General features: G+C 44.9%; 1 protein-coding gene across 1 annotated transcript in view; it reads right to left on the bottom strand.

Moving 5' to 3' along the window:
- Nucleotides 1-896: 896 nt before the first annotated feature.
- Nucleotides 897-19,769, bottom strand: part of SHROOM4 (shroom family member 4) — a gene marked incomplete at its 5' end in the record, with an annotated part of 223,651 nt that continues 204,778 nt past the window's right edge. Inside the window, 4 exons of the mRNA XM_080795280.1 lie at nt 897-4,555; nt 5,874-6,143; nt 12,495-12,675; nt 17,954-18,751. Coding sequence (XP_080651406.1) covers nt 4,286-4,555; nt 5,874-6,143; nt 12,495-12,675; nt 17,954-18,751 — 1,519 coding nt within the window. The 3' untranslated portion in view covers nt 897-4,285. The remainder of the gene's footprint in view (nt 4,556-5,873; nt 6,144-12,494; nt 12,676-17,953; nt 18,752-19,769) is intronic.

Here is a 19,769-nt window from a genome sequence, read left to right on the forward strand (position 1 = left end):
TACTATGCACTGAGCATGTTTATGATAGGTCAATGCTTCTCAAACTTTAATATGCATATAAATTTTCTGGGAATCTAGTTAAAATGCAGACTGTTGTTAGTGGGTTTGGGATGGAGCCAGGATCCTGCCTTTCTAACAACTTCTCAGTAGATAGGTGGTAGCTTTCATTTATTAAGCCACAACTATGCAAGATATACATTATTATTCCCATTTTATACATAAGAAAATAAACTCTAAAATTGAGCATATAACATAGATTCACAGAGTAAGTGGCAAAACCAGGACTTGCAAACTCTTCATGTTAATGTCAAAGCTGAACACTTTCCACTCTATCACACTGGCTATCTGGAATAGGAAGAGATCACTTGGGATAAAAATGATGTATATACTGAGGGAAAGAGTTCAGGGTCAGAGGTGCTGCCTGGAGTGCATTTGGGTCTAAACCTTGAGGTTATCTTGGAGAGTGGATCAGTGAAAACTGTGCTCTTCAGGTTGCTGAGAGGCAAAGTGTGAGACTGGACTATAAGGTAGATGATGACGCTAGTAGACAGAACACATAGCTGGAGGTGGTCTAGAAAGTGCCCCACCTCTCTGTTCAGGCTAGACTCCAGAACTGGACTCTGTACTGCTGAGGTCTACCTTAAGATTACACCTATTGTTGACTCTTCCTGAATTCTAAATTATTTTACTGGGGTTAATGAATAGTATAGCATCAGTGCTATCCCTCAGGGACCAGGGTAAGAGTAGGGATGTGGGTAAGGCTCTGGTCAGATGGTTACATATGAAGGATTATAGATAGGTAACCAAATTCCTTTCCAATATTTTTCAGTATAATATTGGAGAATTTCCATCACCTCAGTCAAAACACTTGAGATAATCTTATTTTTTTTTGTCCTTAGCACCCTTTATTGAAGTATAACCCTTGATGACAATCTGGCAGGCATATCAATGTCAGCCAAGACAGGAGTGGTGGAGGACACAATCGCAGAAACAATTAGGTTCAGAAAAATAATAGCTTCACATGGCATAGATGACCCCCAACAGCTGTACAACAAACACTGGTTCTTTATCTATAGAAATTGCCCTCTGCCCACCCCCCTCTAAATATCTACTAATCTTCAAAGACTATAATACACTGTTAAAGAACTGTTATTGGCATAGACAACTTCTTTGGCAAAGACAGTGGGAGTCACCAAGCTCCAGACAGGAGGAAGTGGCCATAAATGTGCTCAGCTTCCTCCATCTGGGACTTGCTGCTATGGGCAGAGCAGCACCTTCAGGGAGGCTGGGGTTCAGGTTGTGGTTCTGGTGCCCCCAGGGAAGCTTTCTGACACAGGAGGTTAAATGGAAAACAGAGCCTGAACCTGGGCTTGAAAAAGTCTTTTTCATCTTTCATCCTCTTAGCTCCTCTGCATCCAGTCTCTTCCTTTCTGGGGTTTCGTTTTTAGTGTGTCTGTCTCTCTTGGGTTCCCCTTGAGCATTTACCACTAAGCCCTGGCTGAGTCTGCAACTGGTGGGACTCAAGGAGACTCAACTACCCAGAGCCCGGGGTTGGGGTAGGGGAGTAAGAAGGGACAAGTGATAGTAACCCTTGCACAGATTCCTCTCTATCAACCTATTACCCACTGGGGCCTGTGTGAGTATTTGAAGAGAGAGGACAGAAGTCAGGACCAATAACTCTCTTTGGGGAAATCCTCTGGCCCACCTTCCACACGGCTACCCGCCTCAGACCTTGCCAGAGGGCTGAGCTCAGGAAATGAGAACAGGGGAGAGACACTGCATCTCAAATAATACTGGCAGCTCTGAAACACCATCATTCACATCTGTAGCTTGGGGCATTAGTTCCTGTTTAGTAGCAGACTTTTGTCTGCCAAGCTTCACTGCTCAGTATAGTTTTGGGGTTATCTTATTAAGTGCTTTAGAAACCGTCCTTCTGGTGAAAATGAGCATCCTTTTGTTCTGATTCCAACTCTAATCTCAGGTGGGATGAGGGACAGAAATAACATAGTCAATAGTACTTCTAGAGTGATAAATTTAATATACAACCAATCTAACGCTGACTAGGAAAATCCAGAATGTGATCTTTGTGTCCAGGTACTCTTTTCCCTGTGCCTGTGTTCCCAAAAAGCTGTTTTAGCACCCCCCCAAAATCTTAGAATGATGGATTATGTTGGCCTCAAATCCCCCCCCAACATAGGACATCTCAATTTACTCCTTATTTATCCTAGAGCCTGTTTAAGAAAAAAAAAAAAAGATGACAACAGCAGCCTCTATTCATAGCACTCCCCCACCTTCCTCAACCTTGGCTTGGGTAAGCCTAGCCCTTTACAAGCCATCAGCCTTCCTGAATAGAGTAGACTCCTCCACTTGAGGGGAGAATGGCAGGTTGACATTTTAACGGTGGTTCTGACAGCAGCAGTTTACTAAGAGCATACCCAGGGACCCCCTCAGGACACGCAGCTGGCCAAGATTCTTCCATTGTTTCCAAATACAATGAAGAGGAAACGGAAGCTAGAGAGCAGTATTTGTAGCAGCAGCAAAGTTCTCTGGCAAATTCTTTGGCTGAATGAGGCATCCCTGCTGCTACAGTTCACCTCCAAGGACCCTGGGGAACTCAGCAGTAACTAGAAGAGATGTCAGGGCTTTACTGGGCAGGGCTGTGTAACATGAACCAGGGGCTCCAGTGAGCAAGGAACAGGGAATGGAGCAGGATAATAGGCTAGAGCTTGGTCACAGCTCCTTTCCTGCTGTCGCCCACCTGAGGGATTTTCCAATTTTCTAGGACAGGACCTTGGCAACAATAGCAGCGTTCATTGTTTGTGTGCCTAAGATCCTGGCTGGGTCGTAAGTTGCTCTGGGCAGGGGTGGAGGGGTGGGGTTGTGGGTTGTGGGGGTTGGTGAAGGGGTGGCCCTGACTGGAGCTTCTAGCTACCATGAATTTCAGTTCCCAGGGTCAGGCCACAGGCTGGAAAAAGCAAATGTGAGATGGAAGATCTCTTCCTGAGCTCTCTTCTATCCAATTTCTTAGATGGGAGGTGGTAGAGAAATGGGTAAACCTTTAAAACTTAAAGCTGTTGGGGAATGCTAAGCTTATGGTTATCCTGATGTCAAGGAAAGTATAGGGCCAGGCCAGAGTAAGCTGAGTTCAAGGTGAAAACTCCTTTTGTAGACCCTTGTAAACTTCAGGGGAAGAATTCAAGACTTTGGCTCTTGTGGGGTTGGCAGGGGTGAAGAATTAGAGGCTTTGGCTTTTGCTCATCTAACCTTGGTGAAATTCAGGCTGATCTACAGAAAACACCTTCCTTCTGGGATTACTTTTCCCTCTCCGATTCCCCACTTCTCATCTTCTTAGTTAAAAAAAAAATGAAAAAAAAAATCAAAACATAAAAATAAATAAAATCTAAAGGTCATTTAAAATACAACAAAGAATCCCTTACCCCAATAATGGGGTAATATGTATCCAGAAGTCAGCTTTAGTGGAGCTCTTAATGGCCCATAGTGTGAAGACCTTAGGGTAGGCACCTATAACCCCCAGCAATGAAAGGCAGGAAGGGACAGGATGTGGTAGGCCAAAAATCTCAGGACAGGAGGAAGGCCACACTAGCCAGGGCTGAGAGTAGGCCTCCTTCCCCCTCAATCAGCTGCTGGGGAAAGTGGGGATGGAGCTAATTCGTGTAAGCCTAGCTTCTGCAGGGGCACCTAGGGATTTCCAGTCTTTGCTTACATTCTCTTTCATGTAATTTCTTCTTCTGTGCTTCCCACTGTAAAACTTACATGAGGCCCTTAAATTGCTGGTGACTGATACCTTCAAGACATTCAGATCTCTGTGGGAAATGGCTGGGCAATGAATCTTGGGCGGGATGGAGCTACACAGGCAGGTTCTCTCTGAGCCTCGAGAGGCTGATTGTGGTGTGTATGGGTGGTGAGTGCATGATGTCTTTGGAGTCCTGGTACCAAGAAGAATGAAGACATTTTTTGGTTGTGTGTGCAGTGAGTGCTTGCCTATGCAAACCATGGGAAGGAGAGTGTGGTTGTATAATCACACCTTGCTGCAGGCACCTCCTGCTTCTTGCTTCTCCCTAGGGTAGAAGTTTGGGGGCCTCCTCAGGGACTCCTAGCTGGTTGGGGGCATTGCTAGGTGAGGGGCAGTGACAGATGTCCAAGGTAGAGGCTATGGAACAAACTGCTAACTAACTGCTATCTACTTGCTAACAAACTGCTAACAACGGTTGAAAGCACTTCCCATTGTGTCTGGGCAGGGACGGCATGTCAGTCTGCTGGTGGATTAGAAATTGCTGGGCCCCAGGAGTAGGCTCTCCCTGAGACATTTGAGCTGCTCTTCCCCAAGCTTGATCTTCTCCTCCAGCTCTCGCTGTTCGATGATGAGAGCAGATTTCATCTTCACAAAGTGCTGGTAGTCTTGGAGCTGGTCCTGAGGCAGGTAGCGGGAGACCATGCCAAACACCAGCTTCTCCCGGCGGTCCACATGCTCCTTCAGCTCCTTGGCGTCTGCCAACTGCCCTGTCAGCTGCTGCTTCTTCTCTATCAGCACCAACTGAGGAATCAGATAGACCAGTTAAGAGCCATCCCAGTTCCCAGTCGGCTGCCTAACCCGTGGCTCCACCAGGGACGCTGCTGCCAATAGAGCCCCACTCTGTGCTAACTAATCATCCCTAGACTTCCTGCCATGAAGTCCACCTTCATGCAAAAGCCCTTCTTTCCTAGAGCAGGGGGGAGGATGAACACAACAGTGATTCTGGACAGGGCGATGTGCATTCACCCCTTTCCATCCCTAAACGGTCTTTCATCCATAGACCACCACCGGGGTTTGGGTGGGGGAAGGCTCTGACAAAGCCAGCTCATGCCCCTTCCATCCGGAGAACAAAGATCACTGTGACGGTGCTTTCAAAATGGTGTGTGTCTCTGTGTTGGTGTACAGGTGTGAGTGTACATATCTGTGTGTGTACGCATGTGCATATGTGCCTCTTATTGTGGATTCCAATTTGTATCCCAAACCACTTCTGTGTGGAAAGGTAATGCACTTTTGTGTCAGGGATATATGCAGAGTGGCCCAACCTGTGAAACTGATAGACTCCCAATCTCAGCTACTTGGTGAGACCTTGTCCTCCAACTCAGAGGGAAAATGAGGTGAACTTGGTGCTGCTGCTGCTACTACTACTATTACCACCAGCACCACCAATACCACCACAACTATTCCTACTACTACTCTTACTACCACCATCAGTACCAATACTACTATTACTAATGTTATTACCACTAACGCCAATAATACCACCACCACCACCACCACTACCACTACTACTATTCCTACCACTATCACTATCGATACTACTACTACTACTACTACTACTATTACTGGCAGGTAGCACTCATTCAGCTTTTACCCTGTTCCAGGCCCTGTTTTAAGTAATTAATATGGATTATGTTATGTATTTATTTAAGATTTTATTTATTTGAGGGAGGGAGACCACTGAGGGAGAGTGAGAGGGAGAAGCAGGCTTCCAGCTGAGCAGGAGCCCAATGCAGAACTCGATCCCAGGACCCTGGGATCATGACCTGGGCCGAAGGCAGACGCTTAAATGATTGAGCCACCCACATACTCTGGATTATCTAATTCAATTTTTAGAACCCCCTGAGGTATAGGTAGTGTGTTTTTGAAGAGACTGAGACAGAATACAGTTAAGTTGCCCACAGTCACACAGTTAATTTTTGGTAGAGCCAGAATTTCCAGGCACTTAAAAGCCAGTGCCCATACTATGCTTTATTGTCTCTCAGATAAGCCAAACTTGAAAGAGGGAGCCCTGAGAAGGAACAGATAGCATTTCCCCCATCTAACCCCCCAGAGACTCTACCTTCTCCTGGTTGGCCTCTGAATCGATGCTGTTGAGAGCATTCTCCACCCGGGCCAGTCGTCCAGACAGGGACAGCAACAGGTTGACCACTTTGTCCAGGTCCCCGATAAACAAACGGTATTTTTCAAACTCATTGGATTTACAGACCGCTTTTAGGTTGGCTTCCACCTCCTCCCCAAGGGCAGAATTGGCACCGATGTCCTCTAGCAGTCCTCGCTGGGCCTCCCGCAGGACAGAAAGCTTTCTGCTGATGCTCTCAATAAGCTGTATCTAGGAGAAATCAATAGGAGAAGGCAAAGGATGAGAATGGGGACTCACAGAAACTGATCTGTGCCTGTAACCTCTGTTTTGGGATCTCTGAAAGAGATGGTAGACTCTACGTGTCCTCAGAAACAAAGGAAACCCGAAGAAGTCACGAGCAATTCCAGTTTTCTGGACAGGCGTCCTCTCTCCCACCTATTTCTTCAGATCTCGTAGGAATCAGTCACCACCAAATTTCTTGGCATCAGATAAGTGGTACCCATGGGCTAATTCTCAATTGCCAGATGTAACTTAATAAATACTTGCTGAGACCACTTAATAAATAGGAATTGGAATACTTGTGAGAGCACGGGTTGGAAAAGCATTGTCATCAAGTGTTTGCCTTTGGCTTCATTGATTCTCCTTCAATCCACTCAAGTACCTCTTCTGTGCATGGCACTGTGCTGGCTCTTCACCCCCTCTCCGTTTGGCTTTTGAGGCCTTTTCGATAAGACTGTGGGTTCTGAAGTCCCCATAACTAGGTCTGACTTCTAGTTCTGCCCCCTTCCTGGCTGTGTGAACTTGGGCAAATTTCTTCATGGACTTTTACACTCTTGATTGGCAGAATGGGCATAATTGCAGTACCCACCTCATTGAATGAGATAATATGTGCAACGGGCTTAGCAGGGACTAAGTGTTTAATAAAGGCTGGCTGCTATTGGTGTCATTCAGCCTGGCCCCACCCTACCATTCCAATCTCAAGATTCAAGCTTTCAGGATTTGCCCCTCATTCCATCTGCATTTACAACACTCATCCATGCGTTCCTGATTTGCTTTATGCAGTTCTACCTGCTCTCCATCTCTGCCTTCACTTTGGCTAATCCCCTTCTTTCTTCAGAGCCCAGCTTTGCTCCCACCCTCCCTGCAGGAAGCTTCTGCCTCCATAGCCCTTCCTTTCAATGATCTCTTTTTCTGAACTCTCCTGTCTTTCAGAAATAGAACACTAGAGTGTAATTTGAAGTTGTTCATTCCCTGTTTCACATGGGTGCATCTGATCCCTCTTCTACTCATGATAAGTTTCTTTTTTAAAAAGATTTTATTTATTCATTTGAGAGAGAGGAAGAGCATGCATGCGTGCACGACAGCACAAGCACGGGTAGCAGAAGGCAGAGGCAGAGGGAGAGAGAGAAGCAGACTCCCCACTGAGCAGGGAGCCTGATGCTGGGCTCGATCCCAGGACCCTGGGATCATGACCTGAGCCGAAGGCAGACCCTTAAACTGACTGAGCCACCCAGGCGCCCTGATGATAAGTTTCTTAAGAGAAGCACTTCCTGTATCTTCTGATCTGTCTTGCCTCTGGGTGTAACCAGTTCTGGAACTCCACTCACAGGAAGGTAGTATAGTAGAGCAGCCATTTGGAGTCAGAGATGCCTGGATTCCAATTCCACCCCCTCCAAAGTGTGTGACCTTGGGAAAGATACCCAATCTCATGGAGTCCTCTGTTTCCTCATCTGTAAACTGGAGAAGCTTCTCCTCTCCTCTCCTCTCCCTCCCCACCACCATTGTGAGGGTTAAGTGAGATCATAGAAGTAAAATGCTTCGTATTTTGCCTGGCACCTTAAGTGCTCAATACTTGTTTAGTATTGCTGCTGCTGCTGCTGTTGTTATTATTATTATTATTATTATTATTATTATTAATCACGCACTCTGAGCTAGTAGATGCTTGTCTGGTGCACAGTCCTAACAAAAACTGAGCTGCCCCAGGTTGCTCACTGTCTCTGCTCAGCATCGCACTATGGTTAAGGGCATGGATGCTAGTGCCAAACTACTTGAGTTTGAACCCCAGTTCTGCCACAAAGCACCAGTGTAACCTTGAGCAAATCACTCAACCTTTCTGTGCTTCTAATTTCCCCATCTAAAAAATGGGATAACCATAGTACTTACCTCATAGTACTGTTCTGAGAATGAAACGAGTTAATACAGGTCACACACTTAGAACAGTATCTTGTATCTTGTGTATATATATTGACTTACTCTTCAGTGTTTGTTTTATATATATTTATATATATGTGTATATATATATATATGTGTATATATATATATATACTTAGATAGGGAGAGAGAGTGCACACGAGCAGGTGGGGAGGGGCAGAGAGAGAATCTTTTTTTTTTTTTTTTAATTTTTTATTTATTTTCAGCGTAACAGTATTCATTGTTTTTTCACCACACCCAGTGCTCCATGCAATCTGTGCCCTCCCTAGTACCCACCACCTTGTTCCCCCACCCTCCGACCCCGCCCCTTCAAAACCCTCAGGTTGTTTTTCAGAGTCCATAGTCTCTCATGGTTCACCTCCCCTTCCAATTTCCCTCAACTCCCTTCTCCTCTCCATCTACCCTTGTCCTCTATATTATTTGTTATGCTCCACCAATAAGTGAAACCATATGATACTTGACTTTCTCTGTTTGACTTATTTCACTCAGCATAATCTCTTCCAGTCCTGTCCATGTTGCTACAAAAGTTGGGTATTCGTCCTTTCTGATGGAGGCATAATACTCCATAGTGTATATGGACCACATCTTCCTTATCCATTCATCCGTTGAAGGGCATCTTGGTTCTTTCCACAGTTTGGCGACCGTGGCCATTGCTGCTATAAACATTGGGGTACAGATGGCCCTTCTTTTCACTACATCTGTATCTTTGGGGTAAATACCCAGCAGTGCAATTGCAGGGTCATAGGGAAGATCTATTTTTAATTTCCTGAGGAATCTCCACACTGTTCTCCAAAGTGGCTGTACCAGTTTGCATTCCCACCAACAGTGTAAGAGGGTTCCCCTTTCTCCACATCCTCTCCAACACACGTTGTTTCCTGTCTTGCTAATTTTGGCCATTCTAACTGGTGTAAGGTGGTATCTCAATGTGGTTTTGATTTGAATCTCCCTGATGGCTAGTGATGATGAACATTTTTTCATGTGTCTGGTAGCCATTTGTATGTCTTCCTTGGAGAAGTGTCTGTTCATATCTTCTGCCCATTTTTTAATATGATTATCTGTTTTGTGTGTGTTGAGTTTGAGGAGTTCTTTATAGATCCTGGATATCAACCTTTTATCTGTACTGTCATTTGCAAATATCTTCTCCCATTCCGTGGGTTGCCTCTTTGTTTTGATGACTGTTTCTTTTGCTGTGCAGAAGCTTTTTATCTTGATGAAGTCCCAGAAGTTCATCTTTGCCTTTGTTTCCTTCGCCTTTGGAGACATATCTTGAAAGAAGTTGCTATGGCTGATATCAAAGAGGTTACTCCCTATGTTCTCCTCGAGGATTCTGATGGATTCCTGTCTCATGTTGAGGTCTTTTATCCATTTCGAGCTTATCTTTGTGTACGGTGTAAGAGAATGGTCAAGTTTCATTCTTCTACATATAGCTGTCCAGTTTTCCCAGCACCATTTATTGAAGAGACTGTCTTTTTTCCACTGGATATTTTTTCCTGTTTTGTCAAAGATTATTTGACCATAGAGTTGAGGGTCCATATCTGGGCTCTCTACTCTATTCCACTGGTCCATGTGTCTGTTTTTATGCCAGTACCATGCTGTCTTGGTGATCACAGCTTTGTAGTAAAGCTTGAAATCAGGTAACGTGATGCCACCAGTTTTATTTTTGTTTTTCAACATTTCCTTAGCAATTCGGGGTCTCTTCTGATTCCATACAAATTTTAGTATTATTTGCTCCAGCTCTTTGAAAAATACTGGTGGAATTTTGATTGGAATGGCATTAAAAGTATAGATTGCTCTGGGCAGTATAGACATTTTAACGATGTTTATTCTTCCCATCCAAGAGCATGGAATGGTCTTCCATCTTTTTGTGTCTTCTTCAATTTCTTTTAGGAGTGTTCTGTAGTTCCTCGAGTACAGATCTTTAACCTCTTTGGTTAGGTTTATTCCAAGGTATCTTATGGTTTTTGGTGCTATAGTAAATGGAATCGATTCTCTAATTTGCCTTTCTGTATTTTCATTGTTAGTGTATAAGAAAGCCACTGATTTCTGGACATTGACTTTGTATCCTGCTACATTACTGAATTGCTGTATGAGTTCTAGTAGTTTGGAGGTGGAGTCTTTCGGGTTTTCCATATAAAGAATCATGTCATCTGCGAAGAGAGAGAGTTTGACTTCTTCCTTGCCAATCTGGATACCTTTTATTTCTCTTTGTTGTCTGATTGCTGTTGCTAGGACTTCTAATACTATGTTGAACAAGAGTGGTGAGAGTGGGCATCCTTGTCGTGTTCCTGATCTCAATGGGAAGGCTGCAAGCTTTTTCCCATTGAGGATGATATTTGCTGTGGGTTTTTCATAGATAGATTTGATGAAGTTCAGGAATGTTCCCTCTATCCCTATACTTTGAAGCGTTTTAATCAGGAATGGATGCTGGATTTTGTCAAAAGCTTTTTCTGCATCAATGGAGAGGATCATGTGGTTCTTCGCAGAGAGAGAATCTTAAGCAGACTCCACACCCAGCATGTAGTCTGACACAGGGCTCTACCTTATTATGACTCTGAGCTCATGACCTGAGCTGAAATCAATAGCTGAATGCTTGACTGACTGAGCCACCCACACACCCTGCTTCAGGGTTTGTTTTATTATTACTCACACCCAGGCACTGTGGGACCACAGGCTTGTTGTTTTCTAGCATGTGTTCCTTTCTAGTAGTTTATTTAGAAATGTCCAAGGAGAAATGTCCAGGAAATGTCCCAAGAGAGTCTGCTCTGGGTCCAGGGCCTGGTATCTATTTCAGAACCGGTCAGAAGTCAGGAGATCACCATGATCTTAAGACTGAAGCGTCATATGTTTACATGTAGGGAAAATTCTAAAACCCACTGGAATTAGGAATCAATGCTACAAAAGACATGACACAATTAATTAGATGCCAAGATGGTCCCAGTTATATCTCTCCCCTTTGCTTTCCCAAACAAAACTCAATGCCAGGGACAAGGGAGGGCTGGTGGTCAAACGATTAATTTGGAAAATCACCTACCCGTCATAGCTCTTGGGTTCCATCGTTCCATAGATCTGGAAGGATGCAAACGAAGACAGCTCTTTGTTCTTGGCACCTACCTTTGCAACCTGAACTTCAGTCCTGGGGAAAGGGTACTGGATAGAGCTGAGGAATCATCACAGACCCAGCTAGAGCAGGAGTTGCTTTTCTAGGATATTGCAAATTGGTGACCTTCTTTACCTGTCTTCCTCAGACAAAAGCTGTCCTAGCTTCCCCACAATCACTTTGAATCACTACCTGCTATTCCGTGCTTTGCCGTTTCTGGTCATTTTTCTCTTTTCCTGGTCAGACTCTTATTAGCTTTGCTCCTAATAAAAAGGTCCTGAGTAAGCCAGAAGCAGCCTTGCCATGCTCAGGGAACACAGAAGCCAAGGAGGCAGGCATCTGGATCAATACAACTCTGATACCACCATGCTTCCAATTCTTTCCCTGACATTTTGCTTCAGATTTGAAAGTGGTGGGGGGTCTCCTGCAAATGGCCTTGAGCTTTCCTACAGGTCATGTCCTGAATGAGAAGCATGGGCAGAGGAACAATTTCCATTGAGTTCAGATGTTCACAAACTGGTAAATTAGGCCTTTGGGGTTACCATGGAAACCCTATTTGCTTACGAAATAAAATGGGTAAGTGCAGGGAGGGCAAAGTGATTCCAGGAATTTGATTAGAAAACTAGCCTAGCGATGCTTACAGGAAGAACAGGGAGGCTTTGGAGCAAAAACATCATTTCTATCACTTGTTCTACTATTTTTGAGAGATTATGGATTGTTCTTGCAAATAAATACTAACATTTACCAGCCTCTATTTTCTCCTTTTTTTTTTTTTTTTGGCTTAGTCAGTCTATTCCCTCTCCCAGAAAGTGATACAGAGAACACAGTCAATGCCTGCTATTGGTTTGAGCTTGCTGGCAAAAACTGATGTGCCATGGGCAGCAAGTTACTTACAAGGCTGGCTAATTTCAGAGGGACTGCGCGGTAAAGTAGAAAGTGTGACAGTCTTGACTTCAAGTCCTGGATCTACCAGTAGGTCTATAACCCTGGGCAACCTAATCTTCTTAACTGGAAAAAAGGGGATCACTGTCTAGTTGTTTTAGGGATTCTAGAGACACAGTGACAATGATGATGATGATTTCTATTACTATCATTACTCTTATTGGCTGGATCAAAAAGAGACTGGAGTTGCATTTGTGAGGAACCCAAAGAGGCTAATTTGATGTCCATACTGAACGGGGACAACTTGGTACGGGGATGTACCAAGTTCTTCTGGAGAGTGCAGAGGGCAGGTCAACCTCCAATCACACAAATTAAATGCTAAAAATCTAAGACATATTAGAAAACTTCACCTTTTTTTGAGCCAGTTCATGGTCAACTTCTTCCTCTCCCAGGCCAATCTCTGCCATTTCGGGTTGGTCTTTCAGCTTGTTCAACAGTTCTGCCTTGGCCACAGAAATATTGTAATAGGCTGAGTAAGAGGTAGGCATCCCTGGGGCGCCCAGAGGAGGTGAGAAGTGCTGAAATTCTTGTCTGTGGAAACAAAGAATGACCATTTGAACATCTCTGTTGAGAGGCTCCTAAACTTTCTGCTTCTTAATTTCCCCATTTGTGAAAACAGGACCCTGCTTCACCAAGGAGCTATGGAATAAGGAAATGATGGACCAGGAATCACTGTTGAAATGTCAACCAGCCACATGAAGATTACCCAAAAGCCAAGGCAAGGCCAACTTTGAGAACTTAGAAGGCTATTTCTAGGCCCCTGACTTCAACAGGTAGGGGAAATTCTTTAGGGATTATTTGGTTTGGTCAGCGCCCCACTAAGATCCAGAAAGACTAGGAGGCTCCAAAGTTCTGAGCTTCTGATTTTCCATGATTCCCTTCAGTTCATGGCTCTGGCATATAAATCCCCAGGGAGGGAGGAGGTGGCAGGGATATATCTGAGACTTTAGCTATTCATCCTCCAAGACTGTTGGCTTCCCTCCTGCCCAGGCTGCATTGCTGTTCACTCCAGCTCTACCTAGTCTACTTGCTTACAAAGGCACCCCATGGCTTTCCTGGACACTGTCATAATTTATTCTTTCCTGGTGGTGCCACTCCTGATTGACGTGGCCCCTCCGCTGCAGATCACCCACAGCAAAGAGGTCACCCGTGACTTCAGCAGTGGTCACCATGCTGAAGGCTGGGGTTAACACCCCTGCCAGGGACTGGTCACAGGCTACCACATGTCTCATGAGCTCTTCTGAGACTGCCTGTGAGGCAGGCTTTCAGCCTGGGAAGGGATAGCATCTCTCCACTTTGGGCATATCCCCAATGGCCCCAGCCTCCTCCATGGTTGCAGAATGAAATGGGGAAGAATTGTAACCCGTGGCACCCAGGTGCTTGACAAGTGTAGCGGCAGACCCTGTTGTCTTGGGTTCACTGAAGCCCATGGGGCTGAGTTGCTGCTTCTCAGAGCCCCAGCCCACGAAAGAGAACTGCTCCTCAGGGAAGAAGTAGCTCTGGCTCCACGCTGGCTTGGGTTTGGACTCTTCTGCCATCGAGGCTTCTGGTCTAATATGAGGAAGGAAATAAAGAGAAATGCTTTCATGTCAGGTTTCAGTGACAGAAGGGCAAATAATTCTACCCATGGCTTATGCAACAGGGAGGCCCACCCCCACTATATTCTTGGAGCCTACCAGCCACCCCAACCCTCCACCTGTCTGTCACTGACCCTTTGCTAACCTTTAGCTATTTGAAAGGAAAAATAGGAGAAACTCATTAGTCATTTTTGCAGCTACTTGCAGCTCTTAGATAAAGGTCAAAAATAATGGTTAAAAGGCTCCACAGCTATTTACTGATTCATGCTATGCTGCCTCCTAATTCATCACACAAAAGAAACTTGGGCATGCCAATATTCCTCATCCAAGGTATTCATTTTACCTGTGGGTTTTTAAGATAATAACACTAATAAACGAACAACACTAGCTAATATTCAGACATGGCTTACTATGTCTTAGAAGCTGTCCTATGATGTGTTTTTCTGTATGTGAGGTGTGTGTGTGTGTGTGTGTGTGTGTGTCTGTGTGTGTGTACATAGAGATTAAAAATGCTCACAACAACCATTTTACAGATAAGGAACATGAGGCACTGAGGAAGTGGAAGAGGAAAAGTGACTTCCTCAAGGTCACCAAATAGTAAATGACAGACCCAAGATTTAGACTGAGGCGACCTAACTCCACTATGTCACTATGCTATCCTGCCAAAGTGACACTTGACATCATATAAAACCTTGCATGTAAGGAATTTTCTGGCTGGACTAGATCTTTGTTAGCAGACAAGAGAGAACATTCTGGAAGGAATATGAATATATGAACTTAGGGAATTCTTATCTATAAGAAAAAATATTTACGGCATGTGTGAGAGAGTTCAGAGTCAGAAAATGCTGAGAGAAAGTACAGAATTAAGGGGGAAAAAGGGATGTGGCTGCATGTCACTTATATTTCAATAAAACTGGAAATAATTTTTAAGGGATATGCTAATTATAGACTCAGATCGCAGCAGACACAGCCCTGTACCATGTCACAGTGCATCATATTAGGCATTATGTCTTAGTGCTCCTGTCCTCATAATCTCCACGGATAAGGCAGAAGTTACAGGAAATCTAAGAAACATACTCTGCATTTGATAAGGAACACTGAAGCAAAAATCAGATGCCTTCTGCAGAGCACTGAGAGGAAATGCATAGAGCTCAGAAAGTAAACTATACCTGTACTCAAACCAGAGTTAGGAGACTTAACACTTGAAAATTCCACTAACCTGCTTTCATATGTATCCCAGCAATTTGTAACTGAATAGTATGTGGGTTATGGAGATGCTCTGGTTTGACTTGACTGAAATTAGCATGTCTTTTTTTTTTTTTTTTTGCATTTTAGATTCAAAATACGATACATCTACCTATCCCTAAGACTTATCCCTTAAAAAATCTTAAAGCAACTTCCTTCCGGTTAGAACCCTATGCTCTCCCAGGGTCTGGAATATGATCTGGAGGAGTCCAGAGATCCTGGGAGGTTGTAATGGGGACAATGAGCCACACGACCTGCGTTCCGACACCCTGTGATCTTTAGTTCCCCTGTGCCACACTTTTCTCACCTACAAGATGTAGGACACCAATGGTAACTATTTCATAGGCTGGTTGTGAAGATTAAATCCATCAAAACACAAAAGTGCTTAGAACAATGCTTGGCACATAGGAAGTAGGCAAAAAAAAATATTATAACAAGACAGGAAACAACGTGTGTTGGAGAGGATGTGGAGAAAGGGGAACCCTCTTCCACTGTTGGGAATGCAAGTTGGTGCAGCCACTTTGGAAAACAGTGTGGAGATTCCTTAAGAAATTAAAAATAGACCTTCCCTATGACCCTGCAATTGCACTACTGGGTATTTACCCCAAAGATACAGATGTAGTGAAAACAAGGGCCATCTGTACCCCAAAGTTTATAGCAGCAATGGCCACGGTCACCAAACTGTGGAAAGAACCAAGATGCCCTTCAACGGACGAATGCATATGGAAGATGTGGTCCATATATACACTATGGAGTATTATGCCTCCATCAGAAAGGATGAATACTCAACTTTTGTATCAACATGGACGGGACTGGAGGAGATTATGCTGAGTGAAATAAGTCAAGCAGAGAGAGTCAATTATCATATGGTTTCACTTATTTGTGGAGCATAACAAATAACATGGAGGACATGGGGAGATGGAGAGAAGGGAGTTGAGGGAAATTGGAGGGGGAGATGAACCGTGAGAGATTATGGACTCTGAAAAACAATCTGAGGGTTTTGAAGGGGTGGGGGGGGTGGGAAGTTGGACCAGCCTGGTGGTGGGTATTGTGGAGGGCACATATTGCATGGAGCACTGGGAGTGGTGCATAAACAATGAATTCTAGTACACTGAAAAGTAAAAAAATAAAAAATTAAAAAAAATAGTAGCTTTGTTGGGAATAATGCTGTTCCTTAAATCCACACCATTCAAAGAGGCATCTATAACTGATTCTCTGCAACCACAGCTAGCTAAGGCTGTGTGCAAACAGATGTTTCCCCTTGCATCCTATAATCATTAAACAAAATAAATCTCTGGAATGGATTACAAGATCTCTAGTAATAGCAGTTTCCTTCTCTCTGGCCAAGGCACCAAGGTGAATGGAGGTACATAAAAGGAGGAAGGAGTAGGAGGCTGAAAGGGGCAAGTCTGGGGCCTGTAACTATGACCGCTGGGGCCCTCTGCCCTACAGGGGCCCAAAGGCCTCGTAAAGGCCTGGCTGGTTGCAAGAACAGGATCTTTCTGAGAGAGGCTGCCTAGGATGGCAAATGAAGCATAGGTTTTAGAGCATGCAGGTCTAGCTTTGGGATCGGAGTCCGTTAGTCCCTTATTTTCCTCAGCTGTAATTTCTTCATCTGTCAAATGGGAATCATCTGTCAAACGGCCCACAAGGCTATTGGGGGTTAAAGGAAATCATGGGTATAAAACAACGAGCCATGTGTGGCCCACAGCAAATGCTTAATACCCGTTCAGCTATTTGTTTATCTGTTCTGTCTTCTTAAATGTTAAGTGCCTACTCTCTGCTAGGTCACCTTCCCTTCTCCCTGCCGGGACAGGAAGCAACCACTGTCACTTTCCACAAAGCATGTTCTCATCACAATAAGAACACTCTCCAGCTAGATGGACAGCTCGAGAAGCAGCCATGAGGGCTCCAATGAGAGATTCTCATGGTGTCTAGGAGCTAGCTGGGCCCTGTTGCGCTGTGCTTGTTGCCCTGATGCTGGAAAACTCAACTAGGCCCAGATTGCCGGGTAAAGGAGCTGTGGGTGGGTAAGACAGGAAAACAAGGTACTTCTAGTAGCAACAGTGTCTCAGGCCTATTCCATCTGTAAGGGGATTTAAAGAAAGCACTTACAGTATAGACACCTGCCCCGCCGCCGCTCCCCCAGCAGAGTGTGGGCTGAGCTCTCTGCAGGACGCCCGGCAGAGCCGAAGCCAGAGCTCTTCTGCTTTGGAGCTAAGACGACAACCACCAGGCACTGTATGCCATGCTGATGAGCACAGGCACAGGGAGGCAAACAGACACCAGCAGACCTGTGGCCAGACTACCCTCCTGCTTTGGCCTCCCTGCCCACCCCATCAACTGCTGCCTATGGCCCACCGAAGCAAATGCAAAAAGGGAGGGTAACAGGGCGGGGAGTGTTGGAGAAAGTGGAAGAGGCAGCAAAGAGTGACCTTAACTGTTGTAAGGAATGGGCAGGGCATAAAGCACCCAGCCCCAGGAACAACTGGGGGAGGAGTTTCAAAGCCCAGACAGGTCTTGGAGCAGAGGCTGGTCAGGCTGTGAGCAGGCCTCTCCTTCTACAGAGTGAGCAAAAGAAAACGCAGGAAAGAGCCTGAGCCAGGCTTTGGGGAAATGCCAGGAGGCAACAACAGTTTAATGTGTTCTGGCTCAGGGGCCTGACACTGATGCATATCTTAAAGGCAAACTGAGAAATAAGATAGTATTTGGACAGTGATATTTAAGAACCTCAACAACTACCATTTACCAAGCCACCTACTATGAGCTACACACAGGGCTCTCTACTTTATAGAGCTTGTCTTCATCTTAATGACAACCATGTGGAATGGGTATCCTCATGCCCGTTTTCCTGGTGAGAAAAATGTGAGGCTGGGAACAGTTTAATTACTCGGTGAAGCCAATGTCACACAGGTGGTAAACGGTGGAGGTGAAGTTCAAACTCACGCTGCAGCTGTGTTGGGGACCTGTCTTTCATAAGCACTTACTTGGGGGAGTCGGCGATTTCCTTCTCTGATGTCCTCCAAAGCCTACCCGTACTGTAACAGCAAGGGGGCTGAGCCTTCTCAGGTTGAGATCCCAAGTGGCCCCTCACTGGAGGCAGGAAATCGCTGGGGTGGAGACCAGAGGATTCTTGCTCTGCTGGGTGGCTCTGTGAGCTCTGCCTCGAAGCCTCCGAGTGGCCAAAGCCCAGTGGTTGTGGCTGCTCCAGGACCTCTTCAGGATGGAGGGCACCGCTACCAGTGGTTTCTGAACTGAAATACTGGGGGGGCAGCTCCTCCTCCTCCCCTTCCTCCTCCCCCCCTTCCTCCTCTTCCTCCTCTTCCCCCTCTTCTTCCTCCTCTTCCTCCTCCTCTTGTTGCTGCTTCTGTTGTTGCTGCTGCTGCTGGGTTGCCCGGAAAAGCCTGTACTTCTCCCAGTTGGGAGGAGGAGGGCGAGGAGGAGGAAAGGCCTTCTTTCGGGCTCCCAGAGGATCCCGCTGGGTCTCATCAACTTTGGTAAAGAGCTCCCTCCTATGCTGCCCCCAGGACCCAGAGCTCTGCGGCTCCAAGCTGATGTGACTCTCTGAGAAGGCACGACTCCGCAGCGGGCGGGGCATGGAGGCCATGGAGCTTCCCTCCTCATAAGCGGAAGTTTCCTCTGTTTCTTTCGAGGAGTGCTTGAAGTCTCCGAGAAGGTCAAGGGAAGAGATCGCTCGGTAGCTTGACAAGTCCAGTGCTGGGTTCTCAAGGCAAGGACGGAACGGTGTTGCCCAAGACAAGCTAGCCTTGGAATGAGCCATTTCCCTGCAAAACAGTAAAATGGAGAGTGTGTAAAACAAGCAAGAGGCCGATGGCCCCATGTTTTGGATAACATCATTTCTGCGAACTTCAAGATGGCTATAAAACAATGCAAATATACATAGTAAATGCAATCATAATAGTAGTAATACTAGCACTCAGTATTGATAGCTAACTCTTAATCAAGTATGTACTAAATGCCAGGCACTATTTTAAGTGCTTTCTGTGTCCTAGTTAATATTCACAAATGACCCCAGGAGCTAGCTATTATTAGCATCTCAATTTTATAGCCAGGAAAACTGAGGCACGGACAGGTTAAGTAACTTGCTCTGGGTCATAAAGCTGGTAAGTGGTAGAGCTAGGATTTGAACCTGGACAGTCTAGCTCTAAAGACTGGATACACACAGTACCCCACGCTGTAGCACTCCGATTGAATGTGCTGTGTACTGGGACTTACAAGTCTGGTTATCCTGTTATATTGTTTTTGTTTGCTTTGGTTTTAATCATGAAAAATGTTAAATATTTAGAAAATACAGAGATTGCTATAATAAATATTCATGTTCCCACCTACTGCCCAGGATTAGCACATTTTAATACTCTGCCATCTATATTTGATGATTTTTTTAAAAACAAATACATAATACCCTTTGTTTTCACTCCCCACTTCTATTCACCTGCTGCCTCTCCAGATGCATGCTGTATCGTGAATTTGACATGCTTTCTGTTCAAGTTTTTATACTTGTACCAAAAAATATTAAGTAGGCAATTCAAAAATATCTACAATTTGGGGTTTAAAATAGCTCCTTCAAATGCAATTCTAGTCAGAATTCTCAACAGGAATTTTTAACTATAACCTTTTTTTATTAACTTGAAACTTAAAGTAAGATATAATATTGAGAAGTATTTTGCTACAGAAGAAATGGGGGTGAGGGATTAGGTATATTATAAAGCAATTATAATTAAAACAGTGTGTTACTGATTAATAGAACAGAATGGAAACTCCAGAAACACATCGATCTATAAA

Source organism: Martes martes, assembly GCF_963455335.1.
Source record: "Martes martes genome assembly, chromosome: X".
Classification (NCBI taxonomy): domain Eukaryota; kingdom Metazoa; phylum Chordata; class Mammalia; order Carnivora; family Mustelidae; genus Martes; species Martes martes.